Source organism: Nylanderia fulva, unplaced genomic scaffold (assembly GCF_048542155.1).
Source record: "Nylanderia fulva isolate GAGA-0341 unplaced genomic scaffold, ASM4854215v1 Scaffold1, whole genome shotgun sequence".
Lineage (NCBI taxonomy): Eukaryota > Metazoa > Arthropoda > Insecta > Hymenoptera > Formicidae > Nylanderia > Nylanderia fulva.
Genome location: NW_028189192.1, coordinates 1,245,171 through 1,270,274, shown reverse-complemented (window position 1 = coordinate 1,270,274; position 25,104 = coordinate 1,245,171). Strand labels below are relative to the sequence as shown.

The 25,104-nt window shown below is 35.6% G+C and overlaps 4 protein-coding genes across 8 annotated transcripts; 1 reads left to right on the top strand and 3 right to left on the bottom strand.

Annotated features, from left to right (window-relative positions):
• The first annotated feature begins 93 nt into the window (after nucleotides 1-93).
• PIG-A (phosphatidylinositol glycan anchor biosynthesis class A) lies at nucleotides 94-3,245 on the top strand. Its single transcript, XM_029313959.2, has 7 exons — nucleotides 94-552; nucleotides 753-909; nucleotides 989-1,168; nucleotides 1,246-1,480; nucleotides 1,593-1,890; nucleotides 2,208-2,568; nucleotides 2,769-3,245. Exons 1-7 carry the CDS (start codon nucleotides 527-529, stop codon nucleotides 2,838-2,840), a joined length of 1,329 nt encoding a protein of 442 aa, XP_029169792.1. The 5' UTR covers nucleotides 94-526; the 3' UTR covers nucleotides 2,841-3,245.
• Nucleotides 3,246-3,284: 39 nt separating this feature from the next.
• Nucleotides 3,285-13,463, bottom strand: LOC114939598 (GIGYF family protein Gyf). 5 transcript variants are annotated; one of them, XM_029313951.2, is made up of 16 exons: nucleotides 13,381-13,463; nucleotides 12,478-12,522; nucleotides 12,180-12,396; nucleotides 11,266-11,436; nucleotides 10,836-11,037; nucleotides 10,477-10,690; nucleotides 9,408-10,392; nucleotides 8,810-9,169; nucleotides 8,415-8,729; nucleotides 8,219-8,311; nucleotides 7,723-8,150; nucleotides 7,454-7,652; nucleotides 7,169-7,375; nucleotides 6,655-7,078; nucleotides 6,357-6,586; nucleotides 3,285-5,811 (listed from the first exon to the last, which is right to left on the bottom strand). In XM_029313951.2, exons 2-16 carry the CDS (start codon nucleotides 12,507-12,509, stop codon nucleotides 5,686-5,688), a joined length of 4,203 nt encoding a protein of 1,400 aa, XP_029169784.2. In that variant the 5' UTR covers nucleotides 12,510-12,522; nucleotides 13,381-13,463; the 3' UTR covers nucleotides 3,285-5,685. The 5 variants fall into 5 exon arrangements, with proteins under 5 accessions (XP_029169784.2, XP_029169789.2, XP_029169788.2 ...); XM_029313956.2 differs by having other exon boundaries at nucleotides 6,655-7,072; XM_029313955.2 differs by having other exon boundaries at nucleotides 7,175-7,375.
• Nucleotides 13,464-14,750: 1,287 nt separating this feature from the next.
• On the bottom strand, nucleotides 14,751-18,355 carry Skp2 (S-phase kinase-associated protein 2). The gene is made up of 6 exons (XM_029313894.2): nucleotides 18,134-18,355; nucleotides 16,800-17,108; nucleotides 16,435-16,723; nucleotides 15,895-16,331; nucleotides 15,683-15,810; nucleotides 14,751-15,594 (listed from the first exon to the last, which is right to left on the bottom strand). Exons 1-6 carry the CDS (start codon nucleotides 18,217-18,219, stop codon nucleotides 15,245-15,247), a joined length of 1,599 nt encoding a protein of 532 aa, XP_029169727.1. The 5' UTR covers nucleotides 18,220-18,355; the 3' UTR covers nucleotides 14,751-15,244.
• Nucleotides 18,356-18,884: 529 nt separating this feature from the next.
• Nucleotides 18,885-21,984, bottom strand: LOC114939561 (uncharacterized). Its single transcript, XM_029313898.1, has 3 exons — nucleotides 21,796-21,984; nucleotides 19,124-19,268; nucleotides 18,885-19,052 (listed from the first exon to the last, which is right to left on the bottom strand). The coding sequence occupies exons 1-3, from the start codon at nucleotides 21,929-21,931 to the stop codon at nucleotides 18,917-18,919; spliced, it is 417 nt and encodes a 138-aa protein (XP_029169731.1). The 5' UTR covers nucleotides 21,932-21,984; the 3' UTR covers nucleotides 18,885-18,916.
• Between the last annotated feature and the right edge of the window lie 3,120 nt (nucleotides 21,985-25,104).

The following is a 25,104-nucleotide window of genomic DNA, read 5'->3' as shown; positions in this document are numbered from 1 at the left end:
CAGCTGTCAAACGTCAAAGCGCCAAATGGAACGCGCGCTCTAAACGAAAAGCCATAAAAGGCAAAAACCTATGCAATTGCAATTTAAATATTCTCAATTTGCAATTGTCATCGTCAAAGTTCCACGTATACATACAGCTGAATTAATTTACGGCAGAGATATTGTAATGTTGAAGACGATCCTGATTGGTTTACGAAAGATCGCTTGAAATAACCGGCGAGAAAAAATTCGGCAATTGGACCGTTTCGCCGCTTTCGTCATCAAATCTCGCGCGAATTAAATTTCTCGTCTTGTGTGGTTAGAATTAGAATGCTTTCCGAAAGCGTCGTGTAAATGAGTGTTTGGTATCGTTATCAGAAAATTGAATCGTAATTTAGATTGAAGATGTATAATATTAAAACATGGCTGAATTGACTATAATTAGATAATAATTAGTAGGAGATAGAAAAAAAGGAGAGGGAGTTACCAAACGGGGAGTTACAATGAATTTGTAGTAGATCAGTATGAATCATGTATAGGTGTAAAAATGAGCAGTGTCAGACATAAAATATGGTTCGTATATGTCTAATATCTACTGTATAATAATAAATATATAATAGAAATTATTAATAAAAAATATAATATATAATAACAATAATAAATAATACAACAATAAATATATAAGATACATATAATAATATAAAACGTTATAGCTCTGTCTTGCTATTACTTATAAAAATCACCTGAATTTTGTACATTATAATTTTTTCCAGCATGGTCTCGGATTTCTTTTATCCAAATATGGGCGGCGTCGAGGAGCATATCTTCAATTTGTCCCAATGTCTGCTAGAACATGGACACAAAGTGGTGATACTCACTCATTCCTACGGGGATAGAGTAGGCATACGATATATGACAAATGGATTGAAAGTACGCATTGTACTTTTCTCATCTTCATTACATTTCATCCTTGTAACCGATTCAATTTTAATGTCTATTTTTATTTAAGGTATATTATATTCCCGTCAAGGTTTTCTACAATCAATGTGTTCTTCCGACGATGATATGCTCCCTTCCACTTATTAGGTACATCTTTGTAAGGGAAGAGATACAGATAATACATGGACATTCTGCTTTCTCTGCGTTAGCGCACGAGGGAATGTTGATTGGCAAATTAATGGGACTGAAAGTAAGTTTTGACAGCTACATTAGCTGTTTTCAGATGGAATTAAAGATTACTATTAATACTAATATTAATGTTTGCAGATAGTTTTCACCGATCACTCCCTTTTTGGTTTTGCAGACGCGTCAGCTATTCTGACAAACAAATTTCTACAGATATCGTTAGTCGATTGTGATCATTGTATATGTGTATCTCATATTGGCAAGGAGAACACAGTGTTACGAGCCAAAGTGAAGAAGGAGAAGGTATCAGTCATTCCAAATGCCGTTGACACCGCGCTGTTTACGCCTGATGTCAGTAAACGGAGCAACGAATTTAGTAAGTATAATGAAACTTGAAATCTTGTTTTATATACTGTTGCATTACATTACATCGATTACATTAGAAATGTATTACTTTCTAATTATTGTAATGTAATTGTCAATTTCAGTTACTATAGTAATAGTGTCGCGATTGGTGTATAGGAAGGGCGTGGATCTTCTAGCCCATATAATACCCGAGATTTGTTTACGTTATAAAAATGTACAATTTCTAATTGGCGGAGATGGGCCGAAGAGATGGCTGATAGAAGAAGTGAGGGAGAGAAATCTGCTGCAACACCGAGTCACTCTGCTGGGCAGTCTGGAACACTCTCAAGTTAAACACGTTTTAAATAAGGGTCACATCTTTCTCAATACGAGTCTGACAGAGGCTTATTGTATGGCCATTGTAGAGGCAGCTTCTTGCGGGTAAACATTGTAGTTTTCTCGCTTACTCTCTTGTAAAAATCTATATAAAATTCATCTTAAATCTTTTTTTTAACTCTTTTCCCATAAATATTAGAAATATCAAATACATAGGTAAAAATATTAAATAAAATATTTAAAAGATATCAGATATATTTAGGTATAAAATTAATATTATTTATTTAAATAAATTTTGAAAAATTAATATTAAAAATTAATATTAAATATTAAATAAATTCAAGTTAAATAAATAATTTTCTTAATATTCTTTACCAACAAAATTTTACCAAGTATCAGATGTGATCGATATCGTTTTGCAGTTTGCAAGTAGTGTCGACAAAGGTCGGAGGGATTCCGGAAGTTCTGCCATCAGATTTGATTTATCTCGTCGAACCCACTGTACCAGCGTTAATCGAGGGATTGGAGACTGCTATAGCTGACTATAAGAAGGGCAACATTAGATGTCCCTTGGAGATGCACAGGAGAATAGGTTTATATTACAACTGGTTCAATATCACAAAACGTACAGAGATAGTGTATAATTTGGTGAAACGTGAAACAAAGAAAAATCTGGGACAGCAATTGACGAGTCAGCTGCAAAGTGGTGTATTGGCCTATTTGCTTGTGATATCTTTGTGCTATATAATATTACAAGTTCTCGAATTCTTTGTTCCAAGAAAGGTAAAATATTATAAATATATAGTAGGATTACATACATAATTCACGCAATATTTACATGTTTAGCTATTTATATACATTTTGCGTCTTATTACTGACTTTTAAATGTCTGTTTCATATGCTTGTGTTTGTGCAGCATATATCAAATGTATATCAGAAAGGGATTTTTTTACATTTATAATTATAAATAAATAAATTTTCAGTACATCGATATTGCGCGGGACTACAACGAGATTGAAGTTATGCCATCCAATGGGAAAGGAAAAAATGATTAACTGTTATAGAAGCCTGGAATGTAAACTTCTTAATGTGTTCAAGTATTTCATACGGTCCATTTACTTTGGAAACATTCCAGAAAATTTACATTCTCTGCAAATTATCGTTATATAAATTATCGTTATATGAAGAAGACCAATCATCATGTTGCATTTATCTACAAAATTTTTAAAGAAATATAAATATATATCTATGTAAAGATGTTGTGCATAAACTAATATACGACACACGAAACAAAAGTACGCGAAAGGAGAAAGTACAAATCGCCGTCATATATACTTGTATATAAAATTATTACAACTGAGACGACTATTTATAACAATTTTATTTATTATATCGTGCTGCTCTTTGTAATCTCTGTGTATCATTCCAAAAACAAATATAATAGCGCATGATGTTCAACATCCGACGTTAGTTCGTTTATGAAAATAATACTTTATCCGTTAAATGTGTGGATTTTTTTTTATTATGATACATGTGTGACATCTCGTATGAATCAATGCATAACACGTATAACAATTTGTAACGATATCCAACGTCGCTCGCACCCCGCATACACATATAGTTACATATGCTTAAGAAAGATATTTATTGCATCATTAGCATTACAAAATATCGTCGTGTGTATTACGGATAGTTCGTGCTTACGTTTTAAAACAATTCGCGCTAATCTTTAAGCAGTTATTTGTAGCAATATGTGTGGAGTAGAAAGGTTTATTCGTGTTCGTGTAATTCATCAAACCGCGCGTTATACAATCGATAATTTTTCGCGAGTATTTTTTCTTCTCTCTTTCCCCGTAAAAAGCAATAAAGTAGTAACTTCATCTCTCTATCTCTTTCTTTTTTTTTAAACGTTGCGATTAAAAATCTGCCATACTTTTGTTCAGCTAGTAATCATCATCTGCGCATACAGAGTATACAAGTGTACGAAATGTATAAAATTGTAAAAAAAAATTTTTTTTTAAAATAACATTCGTACTTTAAAATAAAAACTTAATACACATGTTGCAATACTTCAACTTCGCGATTAATAAGAAATAAAAATTAATGTAAAACAATAAGAAAGTTAAATTAAAAATAATAATATTTATTTTAGTTACGTTGTATGTTAAATACAATAATAGAATATTGATACAATATTAATTATTTGTTAATTATCGCTTTCGTCTGTTTGTTTAATCTTCATCGCGCGTATACTCTGTACATTAATCTATTTATACATAAATCTTTCACGTACAAGGTTCTACGGATCTTCTCCTACTTATTTTTTATAATCTTAAGCAAGAGAAGATCAATGAACCTTACTTAACAACCATCATAATATTACGAGTGGTCAGGTCTGTCGCAATATTACATCCTTATCTAATATCGCATCTATCGATGCATATTAGTCAGAGACACAATGAAACGAATGTCCTTAAAAAGTGCTAAAAAGGTTCCCCCTTTCGGATCTTCAACTACAACACTTACAAGAGAGTTATAAAATAAAACTTTACAAAAAAGTACTCCGCCTCTCTGATCATGTGTTGTGTATCATTTAAGTCTCCCCGTGTAAGTTTTTCAAAGTCTTTTCAAATTTTTTTTTAACTATTAGATCGACTACAAGAGGACTACGACAAGTGAGAATTTCCACACATGCGGTTATCAGTGATGTCACAATTTCATCTACGCTGTCGCGAGATTGTGTGGAATTAATAATACAAATATCTTTAAATCACTATTGCTCTTTCTTCTACTATAAAACCAAAAGTTTCTAATCAAGAATGCTATGTTGAAAATAGCTAGTTTTATTTCATAATTACTCTTAATATCATGAAAGAGGATGCTGAATCTCTCCTTCTCTTTTTCTCTCCCTGTTCATTCGTTGTTACAGAGAGTAACACGAATCTTAATCATTAATATCTGCGTATGCAATACTACTGTTGTGTATACATGAAATTCTGCTTAAAGTATCATTATTAAGATTGTGGTATTATTATAACGGCGAAAAAGTATTATTAAAAAAGTGAAGGAAGAAATTTTTTCGTGCACAAAATGCATATGGGGGAGGAGGGAGAAGATTAAATCATTTGTAAAATCTGTTGTACAAATACAAAGCGCGCGAATCTTCTTTCTTCTCGACGAATATATATCTGCGACGAAGCAAAAAATCCATAGGATTCAGTGAGGACAAATACTGACGCACCGCATATATATTCAATTTGAGACGCAGAGATGATGGTTTTCGCGATCTCACAACACAAGCACGTTTTAATATTTATATGTGTGTGTCTCTGTATGTGTATATATATATAGATATATATACATATACATATTACTTCTTTCTCTCTCGTTGAACACCTTTACATACACATATTGCTATTGACTGCCATACAGCTTGTTATATCTCTATATATCTTTTTTCTCCCTTTTTCTTTCTCATCTTGTGGCTTAGGGATTTAAATGACAATGGTGGTGAAATGTTATAAAAGTTTTCAACTTTAATTGTCGCGCGTACATACATAGGAAAAAGTAAGTCCGTCCTCCTCTTTCTTTCTGAAATATTCATCTTCTGAGTAATATGTACAATGGAGCTTTTTTTCTGTTTAATGTAATAAGAAAATAACGCCACGCTCAGCCACAGTTCTAGACTGTCATCGACGATTGATTGAAGGACGATCGAGTTCTTCCCTTTGAATCGTAAAAAGTATTTGTATGCTTCAAGAAGAAGGTACCCTAGTGTTGGCGGGCGATTCTTCTCAGCAGCATCCGTTTGGCAATGAACAATAAATAAATAACGAACCGTTTGCGATGTGTAAATCGAGAGCGTTGCATCATTTCCACGAGGTAAATTGGCGAAACAGCTCAGACTCCTTCACCGTAATCGCGATCACCTACGTTAATACGATCGGGGGCCGCGGTTACACTGAAGCCAAGGATTCTGTTGTCCACCTTGAACATCTTTCCCTTCTTTGGTTTTTTGGATTTTCCCTAAAAGAAAGAAGAGCGGTTATTATCTAACATGTTTTGCACGATGTAATTTCACCCATAAAAGTATTTAAAATAATTAACTTTCTTCTATGACAAATAATATTAAAATAATGCTTTATTAATCTTTCTGTCAATGAATGGGCACTCAAAGCAATTTTAAACATTAAAAATATATCAGAATTTTTCTTCGAAACAAAATACAAAAGGCCTTTTCAAAACCTCCTAAAATAATTCAACGAGAAAGAATGTTTAATGCCCAGCAGCTGTTGTAAAAAAAAAAATTAGTCAGTGCAATATGTCAAAACGCATACATTGATGAAAAAATCAAAAAATTATGTATTAACAGAAGGATTAAAAAATATCTACTCTAATATAGATGTAATATTTTAATATATCTCAAAGTATACAAAAAAAAAAAAAAAAAAAAAAAAAAGAGAGATTGTCACTAACGTTAACAAGAGGTCTGTTTTTTTCAGCTGAACTGGCTGAACAGAATTTATCTCTTTCCTTTATAGTCAGTTCAGTTGAAAAGAGCAGACGCAAACCTTCACTTCTTGAAATTCTGCAGGTGCATTCGGATTAACGGCCGGGGCCGGTTTGCATAGATCGTCCGCTTGTGCCTGCGGACGCTGTGCCGATCGCCATTTGCTTCGCTTCTCCAAGAACTGCTTGGCGAACTCCGTGCTCTGTTTGGTATCGCCAAGATAATCGCGAACGTACTCTTTCACCTCATAAGCCGATTCTATGTCCCGCAGGAATCCAACGAATGTAGGGACTGCAAATGCACGTGATAGGTGTAGTAAACATTCAATGACATTGATAAACTTGACGCGCGATACTTACTATCCACCGACGCCTGTATACCGCCCAACGCTTTGTTACACCATTGCGTGAACTCGTCGGTCTTGGCAGTGTTCTGTTCAAATAATTTCTTCACCAGTTCCTCTTCTCTTTTGTTTTTGCTCTTGGATGTCTTATTGTTGCTATTCTGTTGTTGTAGTTGCTGCTGCTGCTGGCTAGGAATACTGGATTTCACGATCGCAGTTTGCTTAATAGCTGGTTGTTTCATAGTCGCGGACGACTTGACGGGCGCAGGATCATCCCAGAAACCACTATTACCAGAACTGGTCGACCACGCATGGCTAGTCGACGTGCTCGAGTTGGCCCAGTTCAAGGCCTGCGATGCCGTACCCCATATCCCAGCATTCTGCAGCATACTCGCCGATTCTTTTTGGTTGGCCTTCTCCTGTCGTTCTCTTTCCTGTTGCTAGGGAAAGAATATTTAATTTCTTGTCGCACGGGTCTCTTTAAAACAAGTTTATTTCATCGCTGGTATAACTCAGGAAGCAATAAGTACCTTTACCTTAGCGATGCGTTCTTGTTCTTCCTGCTGAATCTGCGCGAGGCTCTTCACTTGAAGTGGTTTATTAGAAGCGATAGCCTTTTCTGCCCATTTGAATTGCAATCGTTTGGACGAGTCAATAGCCGATGCTTCCTGCGCGGCTTCTATCACCTTTTGTTGCGCCGCCATCTGTTGCTGGATCAATTGAACCCGTTGCTCTTCCTGTAAGATAGCAAGAATAAAAATATCACATACATCACGCGCATAACAAATGTGATTGCTTAAAGATGCATCGTTTACCGCTTTCTTCTCTCTCTCGAATCTTTGAATATCAACGAGCGAGGTATGAGCGGTAGAAGCCATCGCGCGAGGAGTCTGAGCCCAAGGAGCCTTATTTCGTTCCTGAAGCTTACGCAGCGCCTCGGCTTCTCTTCGCCGTTGTTCCGCGCGACGCGCTTGTTCCTCTGCTTCCGCCTGCCGTCGCATTTCCATTTCTTTCCTGTAAAAGTTTACAAGCGTATAAGTTTCATTCATTATTTATTTATTTTATTCGTTTGCTGCATACATACCTAAGTCTCTCTTCTTCTTTCTTTTGCTCTTCCTCCAATCTCTTTCTCTTCTCTTCCTCCTTCTTCAGTTTTTCCTCCTGTTTCTTAAGCTCTTCCCGCTTTCTTCTCTCCTCTTCTTGCTTTCTTTTCAAGTTCTCTTCTTCCTGCTTTCTCTTCTCCTCCCGTCTCTTCTCCTCTTCTTTACGTTTCTTCTCTTCCTTCTTCTTCTGTTCTTCTTCTTGCTTGCGTTTCTCTTCCTCTTTTCGTTTCTTCTCCTCTTCCTTTCTCTTCCTCTCCTCGTCTTTACGCTTCGCTTCTTCGATTTGTCTAGCTTGTTCCTCCTTTTGCTTTCTCTTCGCGTTCTCTTCCTCCGCTTGGCGTTGCAATTCTTCTTGCTTCTTTAACTCTTCCTTTTTTCTATCCTCTTGTAGCTTAAGATTCTGTTCTTCCTAAAAAGGAGAAAATAACGCATTAGTTTTTCCATATCTTTGAAAATGAAGTAAAAAGATCGAATTACCAGTATTTGCTGTTCGGTTTTCATATCTTTAGCGTGTAAGTCCCACAGAGAACCGGGTAATTGTCCAGGAGGCATGGCGGGAATGGGTCCAACCTGGAAGAAAGGAGATATGACAAATAAATGAGATTGAATTCACTTTTCAAACGCATAATTTTCACATCTGTGCAAACTTTGAATATTACATGACGCAACGCACCTGCGCTAACCAATTTTGCGCATTAAACTGTGGAGCTATTTGTGGCGGGGGTTGCGGCCAGACAGTGTCCATGTGAGGCGCCTGCGGATGACCATTCGTATTGACGTTGAGTTGACGTAGCAGAGATTTTATCGGATTATCCGCCTCTTGCGTTGGCGCGGGGGTCGGAGCAATATTTGGTTGTTGCATGGCAGGTAAATTCTGCATACCGCCAATCTGTTGAATCAACTGCTGTAAGGGATCTACTGTGGCCGGATGGGGTGATGCGGCTGCATGTGGATTCGTCGGCAGATGTGTTTCAGGTTGCGTCTTCGCCTGCGCGAAAAATAATGCCTCAATGTAATATCAATGTGCATGTCGATGTAAAACATCGAATTAGCCTACTGATGCGGTACCTGTTGCATCTGAGTAAAGAGTTGCATGACAGGATTAGTCGTCTGAGAAGCGAGATGAGGCACAAACGGGTTTGTTATCGGTACTTCCGGAATCTCTTGCACTCCGTCCTGCATGACATACTGTAGTATCAGTTGATTTTGCTCTACGGGACTCAGCGTTGTCCAATGTTCCGACTGCGACAACTTGGCTATCGCCGATGATCTCATCTGCCTGAATAACATCTGCTGATGTAACATCTGCATTTGCTGATACGTCATTAACAACAACGGATCATCCATTCCGGCTTTCGGTATAGCATTAGCCGCCGCCAACCCAGCTGGTACGGTAGTAGGAACAGGCGGGATTACTTGTTCCGTCAACTACAAATCAAAGTATATTTGATATTAATGCAAACATATTTAATAGTAATTACTAGAGAAATTGAATGCAAGATAAAAATATGTAACGTTTTATAAATGACTATAAATAAAACTCATTTTCCTTTTACTTCCTTCCCTCGGATTTGTCAAGTTATTTACATTACAAAAATATAATATAAAAATTTAAAAAGATTGCATAAAATGAAATAAACCTATCTTTAAAAATATATCAACCTACCTTTAAAGGAGGTATTGGTGGACCAGGTGTAAATGGTACTCTTCCGCACATTTTGATCAAATCACCGAGCGTAGCGTACCTTTCATCGCAATTTCTTCTCACTAATAATCCTGTAGTGAAATAACCAGCTTTGCACCATTCGGCCATTTCAGTAGCCAAGAACGGTCCTTGAACTTCACCCTGTGGATCGCGGTAAAACCATTTTTCCTGATTACCCGTGGCGGAAACCGCGGAAGTTTGATTACCGCTAATTGCGGACGGGACACCGGTAGCGATCGTCTTCTCCTTGTGGCTTTCCTCATCTGCCATTAATTTGGCTACCAACGCATCGGCCTCTTCCTTCATTCTATCGAAGTCGTCTTCCGTTCTCTGCCTGATACTAGCAGTTCCTGGATTATGCACGACCTTCGACTGCTCCAGAGGAATCTGTCGATTGATCGCGGTAGCAATTATTTGCGGCTCTTTTATAACCTCCTGTGTCTGCGTGTTCTCTTTATCATGAGCTTTACTCGGGGGTTCGCCAGGTTTCTCACCGGTCTCGACTTTATTCACACTGACGGATCCGATGACAGTTTTCTTCTGTATAAGATCCGAAGGTGTCGTCAAGGTCTTCGTAGGAATGCTCTCAGTCGTTGGTGCAACCGGTGGAGAGCTCTGCTTGGCAGAGGGCGAATTAGATCTTTCTTTCTCTATAGAATTATCCTTGTCCTCGAGTGAATCCAATGGTTTCGATCGTTCCTTACTTAATGTACCGACTGTATTATTTGTATGGCGATTCAACGATTGGACAGAACCCGTTCCGAAAGTCAATGTCTTGTTACTAGATTTCACTACGTTAGAAGCACTGCCTTCCGAAACGCGTCGAGTTCTACCTTGCTGGGAAGCACCCGCCACACCGTCCTCATCATCGTCTGAATACATTCCACCATGGAACGCGCCCGAAGCGTCGAAACTGCCGCCGCTTTCACTCGGATTTTCCGTCGCCCTAAAATATCAAGTTTAAGAAATAAAATAAAAAATAATAAATATAATGTATACAAACACCGTAACAATAAAATTTAATATTAACCACTCGGGTAGATTGTCGTGATTATCATGATGATTCGATTCCCAAGAGCGAGCGGTTCGTGGCGGCGGATGATGACTTGAGTCGTGGGAGGGTCTGTGATTTCCACGATGTTCCCATCTTCCCGGTCCGCCACCTCTGCTTTCCTCTCCGTCACCATCATTTCGGTCCAGCCTATCCCGATCTATATTGCCACCCTCACGCCAACTACTTCTTCCTAAAATAAATATGTCGTTTCATTACATAAGCTCGTATGTGTATATATATATATATACATACATATATATATATATGTGTGTGTATGTGTATGTATAATACAAAATTCTCTTTTTAAATAAACGAAGCGATGCGCGTATACTTACCCCACTTGCGCCAACCATCATCGTCTTCTCCTCCTCCGCGATGACGTCTCCAATTGCTTTCCATAAGCGAACTACCGCTAGTCCCACGACTTAATTCTTTTCTCGGACTAGTTGAGCCGTTCCATTCTCCCGGATCTGCAGCACCATTTCTCTCTGGCCAGCCACGTTCGCTTTGGGACCTATCAAACGGCCTATTTCTTCCCTATAAAAAAAATCTTTGAGCTTTTTTCATCCTGCGATAGCTTGGTTAAACTTTTGTATCTAATTATGATTTAATCATGATTTAATCAGCGAGTATTATCTCTTTTATTTATACTTTTGTAAAATTCATTAGTAAAAGAATGAGAAATTGATGCAAAAAAAAAGAAAAAAAGAAAAAATATATGTATCGAAGAGATCATCTCTTAAGAAAAGAACACAAGCTATATACCTGAAAGGATTGGCCCTCGATTCGTATCCCATCACCGGAATCGTCCCCGAAACCGACCCCGCGTGAATAATGAGACGAGTATAAGCCTCCTCTTCCAGTCCTACCACGTCCACGATCCACGCTGCTACCTCTTCCACGGCTGCCAATACTAGATATTCCATTCCACATACGCTGCAAGATACACATGAATATTATATAACAATTGACAAAAAAAAGATAGTTTTCTCAAATAAACATCTTATTTTTTACAATTTTAAAATAGTAACACAAAAGAAGATTGTCCTGAATAACAAACACTATGTAAACTTATGCTTTTAAAAAAATAGACATTTATTTCTTCTAAATAATGTTGACAAAGCAGCAAAAAAAACATTTATGTTAGAAACATGAAAAATAGAATAAATATCTATTGAAAAAACTATTCTGTTTTTCATTGACATTTTTTTATAAATCTGAACACAAATATTTAACATTAATATATACACACACATTCATACACATACAAGTATACATACATATGCACGTGTACTTATATATATACATATATAACTCAAAAAGAGATGATGTTGGATAAAAAAAAAACAAAATAAATCAAAAAACGAATTATTTTCAAAGCATAAAAAAGTAAGTTGTTTAGTGAAAAAAAGAATTGAAGTGAGAGCTCCAGTATTAAAGGGGCTCCAGTGTTATATTTTTAGATATCCTATATTCCTAATATAGAACAAAGTAAAAAGGAGGGGACAAGTGAGAGACCAAGATATATAACAATAGAATAATTTGACCTTCCTTCTTTCTACTATTATCAAAAATAACAAAAAAATAAATTAAACTATTACTTTGCATAATAAAAATATAAATTATATAATACCAGAATGCATTGCAATAATTAATATACAATATGTATGTTTAATTACCGTTTCATCCTCTGTCATCTGTGTAAGAGCCAATGGAAATTGAGTTTTCTCTACATACAAGGCTGGAAAATTTGTCAACTGCTCCGGAGCTTTACAATTGCGGTCGAACAAAGCCAACATTTCCTCCCGACCATATCTATGCTCTGCCAACTGATACCGAGGTGTACTCAAGCTTGTGCTTCCTCCGCCACCTCCGCCACTACCACCAGTGCGCAACCTACAAACAATATAATCATATAACTACAAATGTCACAAATATAAATTAATGAACTCCTCAATAGCAATAAAAGTCACGTACCACTCTGGACCAAACTTCATGGAATCCGTCATGATGAACTATCTCCTATAAAAAAGAAAAAATCAAATAAGACCAGTAATTTGTAATACAAAGTATACATCTAGCCGCAAGTGCATTGTTCTATGAAGCCAAGTATTATAAAAGGCATCTTACAAAATATCGAATACGCAAGGTTCTGTTGCATAACATAACACTTCATGTTTCATTTTTTTTTCACCGATATCGCGAAATTTATATATTTATAGGGCCAGATCGATACAAGGGTAACACGCAGAAAAGACAACCGTGGTAATGCAACTTTCTTCGAGGAATCCTGAAGTATCATGAAAATTCGCCGTGCATCGTGGAGGAGAACCTTGTCATCTGTTACATTCAAGTGTGCTTTGAGAGACGCGTGAGTGGGCGACATAATAAAGAGACAGAGCCGTCCCTTATTAGCGATCTCTAATCAGGGCGTACCGACCAACTCGTACCTGTTGCTCGACAGGGTTGCTCGCGAGCTTTGATGGACGAAGAGAGGGAAAGAGAGGGTAAGAGGACGAGAGCGTGGACGAAAATTCTGCGGAGTGACACAACCAGCAGCGACTTATGCGCGACTTCCTCGGAGCATCTTCGGGGAGTCTCGTGACCTGGACGCGTCGTAGGCGAGACGTGTCACGCGGGGGATAATCGCGATCCTGACACGTTTTCGTCCCGATTTCGGGAACGAGAGCCGACGTCGTGCGATCCAAGGTGGCAACGTTAACCAAACTTTTTTTTCGCCCCGTGCGAACATCGGGGAGGATCGACGCGCGCGACGTGGACCGCGGTCCCGGGATCAGCGGGGAAGAAACGACGGCCGGGCTCGGGGGAGGGTCGTGGATGGGCACGACAACGGCGTTTCGGGTCTTCGGGACGAGATACCTTAGCTGATCTTCGAAATCACTGAGTACAGCGATACAACACACCAATATGGCTGAATTTTTTTTTTTTTTTTTTTTTTGGAACTGAGCGCATGCGAGAGTTTCATAGCGGAGTGGTGGTGGGGGTGACGACACGCTCGCGAAAAGTCACTAGAATCGAGACGGAAAAACATAAGTGGCGCATGCGCGTCAGCGCAGTGGCGACCAATCAGCTCCCGGCCACGAACGCAGGCGCCAAATTCAAATATGAAATTTATTCTATTTTACGATATATGATCTTTTGAAACACAAAATTAGATAAAAAGTACATATATAATAATTGTTATATAATACATATAATAATAATTATATTATATATATATATATATATATAAAATGAACTAATTATAATAAAACTAATTAAAAAATTGATTTTTAAATTAGTCTTGTTTTTCTGACAAGCATTATGTATTATATATATAAATTTTTAAGACACACAATTAGATAATGAAATACATATATATAATAATAATTATAATAAAAATAATAAACTAATTAAAAATTGACTTTTAAATTAGTTTTTGACAATAAACATTGTAAATTATACTATTGTTAACAAATGTCAATCTCTTTTGAAAAAATATACAATCTATATATACAATTTGAACAATGTCCATAATTTTGTATACAGATCAACATATTAAAATTAGTTATGTATCTCTTTTGAAATAGCCTAATGGATATCTAAATTGTTTCCTTGCGGTCAATTTCTAATAAGTGGTTATTGCTCATCTAAATAATGAGAATGCATAGACATAGCTAATAAAAGCAAGCATAAAAATGTTCTGTCGAATGTGACAAAAATAAATTGATTTAACCAAGCTCATCGTCTTTATCTAATGTTTACTGTAAATTGTCTCTTCTTTCTACTTTTGATATATGTATTTTTCTTTCGTTACTTTGCCCTGTCTGACTTGTTTACGAGCGATCGCGCACGTGTGTGTAGAAAGGAGGGGATGACATCCGATCAAGGAAGCTTCTGATTGGCCAATCTAGGAAGAAATCCTAAGTCGCAAGTAATTATGGGTAATCGCAACGTGGGCAAAGAGCACGGCTTCCGGAAATTTATAATTCAAAAAATAACTGAAGAATATGCAACATATTTTAGATACATAAATATATATATACATATATGAGTCAAGATAGCCCAAAGCTAATTAGCTTTCGTCATATTATGATCATTCTTTTGAATAAATAGTGAGTTAATATAAAGAAAGAGTTCTATTATATTCAAATATAAAAAACTATTTACTGATGTAAAGCTAACTACTACTATTGATACTACTACTACTACTACTACTACTACTGATACTACTGATGTAAAGCTATACATAAAAATTAGAAACTTTATTTTTTTAAAATATATATTTATCCAGCCACATTAAATAGTTTTCTGAGATCTTTACTGGTAAAAATCAGTATACAGCAAAACAATAATGTTTGACAAAATTCAAATAATCACGATAAAGAAAATATTTGTAAATAAGACGGTCTCGCACAGCCGCAATAATTCTAAATCTTAACTATAAAAAGTACACACACATTCTGCTAATAGTGTATATATATACAGACTTTTAAAAATACCTGAGCAACAATTCAATATTTAATCTTTAGGAGAACACATTAATCATTTTAAATGTTTACATATACTTTATTAAAAAAAAAAAAGAATAGTTTCTTATTTTGCCAAATAAGTTAATTTTATCAACGTAGTATTCAGTCTGTTCAGTCTGAAAGATACAGTATAACATAATCGGTTTCCCTTTGGTAAATTCTGTTTCTTGATTTATTATAAATTGATGAAAAAATATTGCCTATATGTGAATTCAATCTCTAACTCGTAGGCCCCAAATACTGGTTCTTCGAATTCCGACTGTTGGTCTTGCGACAGAACTATAGAGGTATTTGTTAATTTCTGGCACTTCACGGCAACTAGTTTGTAATGACTTTAGCACTGAGTCCGACATTAAGCCGAAAACGTCTAAATATAATAAACATGGCATATGAGCTAATCTTATATATGCAGACTGCGGAATGCTGTAACAACGGCTGAGCGATAAGTGTTCCAGTCTTGTAAAATTTAATAAATTATGAACAGTATGAATCGTCAGCATAGCGCAATCACTCAAATCTAATTCTATAATATCTGGACATCTTTTTGATAAGTCTTTCACATCTGAAATTAGCAAAAAAGAAAAAAATATTTTTCAAATATATGTGTGAATGTGAAAGTAGATAAATATCAGAATTCATTATATACTTACTATCATCAGTTATTGTTTTTCTACAGCCTGCTATATTGAAGCGTATAATGGATGCTGGTAATGTTTTACAAAGTAAAGTCATACATTCACTATCCAAGCAACACCATGCCATGTTGAGGGCAGTTAAGCTGAAATATAATTTAATCATGTACAAGTTAACTGAAATGCAATGCACATATGTACTATATACATATAGAAATAGATAATCTTACTTTTGGAGTGTCATTAAATCCGTAATACACTCAGCATTCATATTCTTGCACATTGTTAGATTCAAAACTTCTAATTCAGTGTTTTGACTAATGGCTTTACAACAGTCTCTGTTTAGTGTACACTTTTCCAATGATAACTTTTTCAGATATTTACATTTGGATAATAATGCAGCTAAACTGGTTGGCGATATAACTGCCATGGATAGATCCAAATATTGTAATTTACTGATGTACAAATTGTTAAGAACTTCGCTACCCTCGTAAAAAATAGGATCTGCGATCTCTGCCTGTGCCAATCTTAAAATTTGTACCCCTCGAGGTAGTATATAGCCTAATGTACCCTCGCTTAAAACCTTACTACCTAGATCTAATCTAGTCCATAATGCTTCGTCACGAGCTATTTGACACCAACGTTTGCATACAAGCATAGAGCGTACCTACATGCAAGTAATATATGTATAAATAAATGAAACATATACAAATATAAATTAAACATATTGCAAACATTTACAATTTTCCAGCTTATAAATATTTACTTACCAAATATTTTTTAGGTAACCATTTTAATATCATCAAAATTATTTCATCCGATAGCTTGTTAAACTTATCTTCACCTTCGATAGAAGGCTTTCTTTTTCTCCTAAATAGACAAAACTGATCTAAACAAGCCTGCTCACTCTTATTGGCAGAGGTATTCATCTTTTCTTTAGTAAAGCTTGCTTTTGAATCCCCATAATAATCAGCTTCAACTCTTGAAGAATAGCCAGATTCATTTTCTACACTAGCAAACACAGCTAGATCATCCATATCATATGAATCTTGTTGTATCCTACAATTCAAATAAAAAATAAATAAATGAAAAAGACAAATAGCTCCCTTTAAAATAGCTTCCTGCTCTTACAAACCTCTCTGTATTAACTGTTTCCAAACTAGAACTATAAACTTCTTGATATTCAAAGCCGCTACTTTCATTTGGCGATGATTTTTTGTTATTAACTAGACTGGCTGGTGAAATTACACATTCTGTGGATGGTTTTGTATTTTCACAAATCATTACACTATCTTCTAACATACCAACTCCCATGTCCTCCAGGATTTCAGGTTCTATAAGACTGGCATTTGCAGAGTATGACCATCTTGTATTACTTTGAGACTCGCTATTGACAGTACTGTTTAGATTGTTATTGCTGCCATCATCTAAGCGTAACCGTTTGCTACAAACATAAAGGATTCTTTTCAGTGCAACATACACATATATTACCTTACTTATAAACTGAGATTGTAAATAAATTATATAAACCTGTTCCACCAAGATATGATAATGAAGAAGAGTCTTTGTTCACTATTATATTTTATATTTTATTTTATATTTACTCGTTTAAAAAGGACAAATATAGACAGTTAGATTTAATCACAGAGGTCAACGTGATATATCTCAATGATACAATTATATAAATAAAAAATTATACTTCTTATAAATCTTTATGAACTTAATTGTATACTTGTTTTTTTAGATACATTGTTTTAATAATAACAAATATAAAGTTGACAAGAGTTATATAATTTATATAGTCACTAAGGGAAGAAGGAACAAACAATAAAAAAATTATCCTCTATATAAATAAATCTTTGCTCCAAGTTCACATCAAATATGCATGATTTGTCGTTGTTTACTTTTATACAGAACTTTCGTTTGCTCGAGATATTATCATAGAAAAATCTCACACTTGAAGGTTTGATAGCTGCAAGAAATTAGAAGACTTGAAATATTTTTCTTGGCAGACGACTTCAATTCTCACGAAATGTAGTAAATTTCCTCGAATAACTAAAGCCGATTAGATAGAAGAGATATAAACACAGAAGATAGAAACTGACAGTGTGGCAATTTCTGGGTTAACACTCTCGGCCGTAAAAAATCTCGTTGTATCAAGTAATTTCGTACGGAAGCACAACAAAAGCAGCAACGGTCTACTGTGCCTTTCAATGCTATCCGCGGCTATTCCCTTAAAAGGATCGGGCTAGATCAGGTCAGAGAAATACGAGCACATACCTGGGAGAGAGTGAGAGAGGGAAAGAGAAAAAAAAGAATCACCAAGATGCTTTCAATTTCTGCGGGTGTGCAACACCTGCCTGAGATTTCCCTTCCTCCTCCCGTCTCATCATCCAAAAGCAACAGAGTGAGGTTTTCGTTAACCAACCAAAAAAGGAGCATAATCGCGAGGATGAAGATTTCTCTCACCTGTCGGGCGGCGAGAACTCCTCTGATTTCGGCAGGATGGAGTCCTCCTCGTAGACTCGTGCGTGCTCGATCACATCGGAATTCATCTCTCTTTCCTTCTTGGGAATTATAGCCCTTCTTCTCCTTCGGTTCCGGTCTACTCCGTTTTTGTGTCCCGCGCGGAACACCGACGAAACGATCGTTCACCAACGGCTGCCGGCAACGCACAACGGCGGGACACGCGACCGCCCCGCGAGCGCTGACAGGTTGGCGGCGAGTCGCCGCCGCTGATTGGTCGGCCGCAAAACGGCGGGAACGCAGCGAGATATCGAAAACGCGCGCACGCGCCTGCGCGATGCGCAACACAGCTGACGCATTCTGTCGATTAACGGATACCCGGGTATCCGAGGCGATTTTAAATATTATCAAAACACAAAATATCTTTGCATCATTCAGAAATCATTTAAAATATAACGGGGAGGAATAAATATTTATTAATTTAACAATTGTTTGATGCCCGCATACTTTTTAATATAAATTTTTGGCTCTTAATTCTATTAATTCTATTATTTTTCGATATCTATACGTATAATTCTTAACAAATGTACATGATTATTTCTTAAATTGATTACGCGCGTATAATATTCTCTAATTTTATATATGCATAATTATATGAAAATATAAAAAGTACAAAGATTACACTATTAATCGCATTTCGATTTATTAGATTATAATCACTAAAATACAATTATGTCAATATATCATAGTGAATACTTGCTAAATTGAATCGTTATAATTATCAATTTATTGTTTAAGACCTTTCAACTTTCGATCCTCGGCGTAAATTTTCATCTGAAAGCTCACCAGGTCCGATGTTCTCTTATGAAAATTGAATCGCGTGTCCTTCGGATGTATTCCTTTGTCGTGCCACCAACCATAACTGAAAATAATCAAAATTAATTTCGTTAGAGCTATAAATAACTGAGAAATTCGTCGATAAGTCAGGATTACGTGTGGCTGGTCAAGAATGGTGACTGATAAAGACGCCTCGGATTTCCATCCTGTTCCGCAGCAATTCTCTCGAGCGTGTCATTTACGTCAGCATTCCGCGCGTCCTCGAATTCCCTCGAGTAGAATTTCGGCGTGACGAAGTCCGCTGTAATTTATTTTACACCTCGCGTGCGCATTTATTCAGATCGTATTACGCTTGGTTCACGAGAATCGAAACCAAAAAAATATGTGCGATTACATCGCAAGCATAGATATCAAACAACGCACAAGCGCGCATTATTCTTCAAATACTTAAACTCGAATATTTTTTGACAGAAATCAGCTGATAACTGTCAAGAAATTAATCGAGTTTAAAAAACTATATGTTGTTATTTTAATTTTTAAAATTTATTATTATTTTAAAATTTAATTAGTAAATTAACGCTTCAATCAACTAATTTCTGTCAAAAATATTAATAAAGCGTTTACTAATTAAATAAATATTTTATAACAATAATATAATAAATATATTAATAAAACAGTAATATGTTGTAAATAATGTTATATAATACTTTAAATTCGACTAATATACTTTTGACAGTTATCAGCTGATTTCTGTCAAAAAATATAACCAATTTAACAAATTAATATTACAAACTGAAAAATTATATAGAAAATCTTTTGAAATAATAAATCTAAGAACGTATTATGAAAATCACAAATTATATATATAATTTGATCGAAATTGATATGGTGTCATCAATAATTTTGAAATATTTATATTTATAAAATATTAATAAATTGCAAAATTCAGGCCTGTTTAATTTTCAAGTTAAGCGCGTCAATCGACCAATGACAGTTGAGCGCTGCTTACGATTACGGCGCGACGCTCGGCCAATCACAGCTGAGCGCTGCTTACAATTACGGTGCGACTCTCGGCCAATCACAGCGCGAGTTCAACAACTTGAGATATTCAAAAGCGAGATTCACTCAGTTACGCGCCTCAACTACCGTCTTCGGGTCTTCGGTCGTGTCGGTGGTGGTCCGAATTTAAGTGAATTTCGCGAGTGTTTTGCGATCCTGCCTGGATCAGATAGTATTACTTGCGATACAGATCGAGAGGGAATAATCGAACGTAAGCAGTAAGGCCCGAACGACGATGATGCGATCGATCCGTGCACCAAATGCATCGGATATGCATTTGCCGGACGCGAGTGTCGGGAGTGCCATATATATATATTAAGTGATTTGTGTGTTTTATTTCGGTCGGCTTAAAGTGGAGTAAATCCACAAGTGTCTGTGTGAAGTGATAGTGAGCGTGTGCTTCACCAGTTCAAGGTCATTGTGGATTACGAGAAGAAAGTAAGGCTATCCCCTCCCACCTCCTCACCTCTTCCCTATCAGGATTCATCGACCGGTGAGAGCATTCGATTAATTACACCTGCGTTGTCAATTGTTTATTCATGCGTTCCCGATGATTGTTTAATCACGCTTTCGTGATCACTCTCACGATATTTCATCGTGAAACATTGATTTCCGTATTTCATTGGAAAGTGGACGACAAAGCATCAATATACGGGTGAACAAAATGGCGGCGAAGTATTGATTGTAGATCGTGACAGTCGGTAATCGTTGATTTATCCTGCGAGGTATCGTTACTTCGAATAGCGTTTGACAGGTGGCGGCACGGATGTCTCTGCATTCTCGATCGCGACCCGCGGTGCAATTTATATAGAGAAATTCCCAAATATTATAATTTCGATATATTGTTATCATATGACATAAAACATTAACTTTGCTTTTTGAAATTTAAACTGAGTTTAAAGAACTAAAATATATTACTTAAAACACATATTATTATTTTAATTTTTAAAACATTATTTTAAAATTTAATTAGCAAATAATCAGCTGATTTCTGTCAAAAATATTATTAATGCGAAAATATGCTAATTAAATTTTGAAATAACAATATATGTTAAAAATTAAAATAGTAATATGCTGTAAATAATATTTTATAACACTTTATCTTTGATCAATATTTTTTGACAGAAATCAGCTGATAACTGTCAAAAAAATATTATTCGAGTTAAAGTATTATAACGTATTATTTACATTATTATTTTAATTCTTTCTAATATATTTTGATTTTAAAATTTAATTCTTTAATAAGCTGATTTCTGTAAAAAAATAATATTGCAGTTTAAATAAACTTTATATTATTTTTTTAATATTATTCTCTTTAATATAAAATTGAAGAATAGCGCGCGCTTGTATTATCTTTAATATTATAAATAATTGCAATTATAATATAACAGTAGATTTTAAATAAAAAATTAAATATCATTGAACACACAAAAAAGGGAAATTATTAATCGGAAGGAAAAAAACTTAATTATCTAAGACAATAGATTAAATATCTCTCTTTTTAACTGTGCAAAAAAATATTAAATCAGAAAACTTATTCGCAAAGTATGCATATAACCGATTTATGACTTTAAAAGTCTTCTATATAATTGTATGATATAAATTTTCTTGTAATGAAATTATATTATGTTCTTTCTGAGAATTGAATCCCCCTTGTTCGATTAAAATCGCGTAAGTTAATTGCTAAGAAGATTCTTGTACTTTTTGTAAATTAACTTATTCATATATACGATGACATATATCTTCAACGCAATTCCAAGAAAACGTACCGTCCGTTTTTGACACGCTAGCTTTGGATTTTCCGGTTTGCTCCTTCTTCGAGAAACACAATTTAAACGGCGGTCTCTCCGATTTCTTCGACGTTACCGGTCTCGAGTCGTACGAATCCGTCTGCTGTTCGGACATATTTCGGAAATACGACGACGAACTTCCGCCCCGCCCCGTCAATACGCGACTGAGCTGTCTTCGTCTCTGGAATTTATTTAAGGACGTGCCGCCGAGGAGATGCGTGCCTGCGAGTCACCTATTTGATCAATATCGCCTGCGAAATAACAATTGTTGGAAATAAGGGTGACAGGGCGTCTTCGACTTGGAAAACTTATAATTTTACAAGTTTCGTGTTTTCGCGCTATATCCGACAGCCGTAAAAAGAAATCAAATAGGATATGAAGAATAATATTATAATAGAAATCAGACGAAAGGAAGATTTCGAGGAATAACGAGCCCAATTTTTTTATATTTGCCTCTTTCTTTATTTTATTTTTTTTTTTTTTTTTCGATTTTTCCCATTAATAATTCATATATTCCAGTAAAGTATATGGCTAATAATGGTTAAATCTGACGCACCGATATTACAAATTTTTCTCTCTCTCTCTCTCTCTCACTCTCTCGATTCTCTTTCATTTGCCTTTTTATCGACTTTATTATACCTGTCCTCATTCCTTATCGTCGTTAACATCCGCGCTATCTCTGTTCACGCCTCTGTTTGCCGATTTTTTTAAACGTCTACGTCTCATACGAATAAAGTTCTCGAGAAGAGAAGAGGCGGCCGTTTTCTATGATTTTTTTCTTGCACAGGAAAACTCTTTTTCGATAAAGTTTTGGTCTTGCTCACGTGCTTTCTGTCTGCCATCACACACATATTCTTTCTTTCAGTCTCTCTTGTATAATACAAAAGAAGTATTTCCTTCAAGTATATCCTCGTATTGACTCACAAAATTATCTCGTAGGACGTTTCCTTACGCCGATTTTTTTTTCCGTAACGCTTTGTAAATTTCTCAGTACATCGTCAAATATCACAATCGTCTCTCTCACACACAATTTTTTCCCCGTACTTTGTATCAAAGAACTGATGAGACCGGTTGCATCATATATATCACTTCAATGAGAGATGATACAGTGATACGAAAAAGCTCGCGACGTTATTACATGGTGTATAAATCGCTGTTATACTACGGATATTACTACTGATATATGACAATAACTCTGTTGTTGCGTAATCAAAGAGTACGTGCCACCGAAAAAAAATTTATTGAATTCGAATAAATATATTTATTTCAATACTGCCTAATAAATCATTTATTTGAAACTAATAATATTGATTTGACGTGAAAAATATTTATTTGATATAAAAAAATCCTTTTCAAAACAGACAAATATTTATTTGCTTCCAATAAATGATTTATTAGACAGTATTTAAATATATATTTATTAATTTAATAATTTTTTTTCAATGTACTAATTGGAGGATCACCGTGCGATGACATTCCATCAATCTCTCACGCTTTCTCTCTCTCTCTCACACACACACACTTTCTCTCTCTCTCGTTCTCTGCTTCATAGAATAGTTTCAAGATTTGTCAACAACGGATCTCGTTAATCCCGAAACCATGCAACTGCAATTAAACATCGGAAAAGGTCAACAAGGTAGACTCTTACGCGATCGCTGGTTGCTGATTGATATAGAGGACGAATTTCCTTACGATTTTATCACGAAGAACGTCTCGAGTCCTTATAGAAAAATATTTGCGATCCCTCCAAGGATACTGGAGAAGGATTTGAGATTAGTTTCCGATCGGCAGTGTTTCTTCCGGACAGGAGCAGATGTATCATATATATGTATCTTTTCCCTTACCGATTCCTCTTTTTTTTTTGTTCCTAATGATTGGTCGTATTCGAATTGTACGTTCCGTAGTATCCTTAAAGCTATAATATTTTTCTATATAGGATATAACCGATCCGAAAAAAATATCCTTCAGCTTTCAATGGAGCGCGTTTCGTTGTCGACTGAGGCTAGTGAAATGCAACTCTCCATTTTAGTCCAAGGGGAGAAAAATCGGCGTCGTTTTCTTTGGAGAACAAAGAAACGATCCGATGGATCGATAACTAGAAATCGATTCGGATATACAATCGAATCTTCGTATCTTTAATGAACAATAATTCTCTATTTTTTTCTAATGAAAAAAGTATTAAAATCGAACTATATAAGGAAAAACAGAATTCAAATCAATCGTGAAATTCAATTTGCGGAATTCCTACTCATTATTAACGTTAAAAAGAAAGGACACGTCGATTCGATATCATATATGTATATCCGATCACCTTCGCCGATGTACAGAGTTATTTTATAAAAAGTGTAAAAAGCATTGATATAATTTCTCGAGATATTTATAGTCGTACCTCTGTATTTTTGGATTCGTCACGTGGGCCTGAACATTTTTTATCATTTTCAATCTATACTCCTTCTCAGTCTCTTATTTCCTCCCTATTTTTCTTTTAATGCACAAAATAAAAATGTCATTTTTTTTTGTTTTACTTCACTTAGAATACAGAGGTTCGACAGTATCTCAGGGAAAAAATATCACGACTATTTAGATATTATTAGGAATACGACATTTCACTCCTGTTTTCCTTTACTCGAAATGACCCCTTCCCGACAAAACTTCTTTTTTTTTTTTTTTTTTATACTCATTAGAAGAGACCCGCGCACGCGTATCCGGATGTTAACACGAAAGTTAAAGGATTTGTACTCGTATATTTATATACGCTTGTGGCCGACTTTGAATGTCGACGCGCAAGGACGGCGTAAACGTACGAAAATTAAAATATGACCTCTCTTTCTCTCTCTCCCTCTCTCTCTCTCTCTCTCTCTCTCACGTCTGATCTGGAACCGCGACCATGTCGAATATATATTATTTCCCCCCAAATCCTGTCGGAATAACGTCAGAAGTAATTTTCGATCCGCCCCGACATACATATTATCTTAATTTATAATAAAATTATATATAAATCTCTCACTTTCATCTCTACATTCTACATTTTTAACGAATTCTTTCGACATGGACACGATTTTACACAAATCTATCTATGTCTCGGGGGGCTAAGATCTTCCCTCTAAATTATCATACATTTTTTACGAACGAGATTCGTGAGACGATTTAATCCTCGGAGCCTCGAGAGCGAAGTTCAAATTTTTAAATTCCAATAGAAAATATTCGTTTTTTTAAGTTAATTTTTAACTCTTTTTTTATATAACTTATTTCGCATTCGGTTTATCAATAAAATCGAGCTTCCGAGAA